This window comes from Rhinopithecus bieti, unplaced genomic scaffold (genome assembly GCF_001698545.2).
Source record: "Rhinopithecus bieti isolate Rb0 unplaced genomic scaffold, ASM169854v2 scaffold_32014, whole genome shotgun sequence".
NCBI lineage: Eukaryota > Metazoa > Chordata > Mammalia > Primates > Cercopithecidae > Rhinopithecus > Rhinopithecus bieti.
In genome coordinates this window covers 804,983-805,853 of record NW_016813639.1, presented here as the reverse complement: position 1 = coordinate 805,853, position 871 = coordinate 804,983, and the positions used below count along the sequence as shown (strand labels likewise).

At 42.9% G+C, this 871-nt stretch overlaps 1 protein-coding gene across 1 annotated transcript in view; it reads left to right on the top strand.

Moving 5' to 3' along the window:
* Positions 1-443: 443 nt before the first annotated feature.
* SLC7A14 (solute carrier family 7 member 14) overlaps positions 444-871 on the top strand; it is a 46,298-nt gene continuing 45,870 nt past the window's right edge. Inside the window, exon 1 of the mRNA XM_017848793.1 lies at positions 444-732. Coding sequence (XP_017704282.1) covers positions 444-732 — 289 coding nt within the window. The remainder of the gene's footprint in view (positions 733-871) is intronic.

The following is an 871-nucleotide window of genomic DNA, read 5'->3' as shown; positions in this document are numbered from 1 at the left end:
ATATTTGCATCTTTTATCTACCCCCTAGATATAGTACATTGTTTTCACAGCTTGCTCAAAGTATCACTGTCAAATGAGGAGCACTTTCTATAATATGTAAAAACCAAAAGAGAAGAAGTTTGTGCATAATATCACCCTGGTGCCATCAAGGGTGGGGGTCGTAATGAGTTGGGCCCATGTTCACACCGGATATCTGACACCTAAGGAACACGACAGAGACACACACAAGTGGAATATTTTCTAAATAAAGATCGGTTTACAATAGTTCGGTAGAATTAGTTCTTATCGCCTTGCTAGTCATTCAAGTTCGCATTTTTCAGAAGTGAGGTTGGAAGAGGTAAGAGTTGGCTTTGAATCGATTCATATACATAAAACTTTGTGTGTTTGTTCTGAGATCCTAGAGAGTCTCAGTATGTTCTCTACCCAAGATTGTTAGCCACAGGATGTCAGCTTATCTCCTGAAGTCCACCATCTGTGTATGTCTGTCCCTTGCAGGCGTCTGCTATGCAGAGTTTGGAGTTCGAGTCCCCAAGACCACAGGATCTGCCTACACCTACAGCTATGTCACTGTCGGGGAATTTGTGGCATTTTTCATTGGCTGGAACCTGATCCTGGAGTACCTGATTGGTACTGCGGCCGGAGCCAGTGCTCTGAGCAGCATGTTTGACTCACTGGCCAACCACACCATCAGTCACTGGATGGCGGACAGCGTGGGAACCCTCAATGGCCTGGGTGAGACTGCCACATCCTCTTACCCTCAACATGCAAACTTACCAAGCCCTATAAATGAGTTCTCCTTTCAGAAAGCAATTTGGCAAAATGTATCAAAAGCCTTAAGTATATCTTTTTTTTTTTTTTTTTTTTTTTTTTT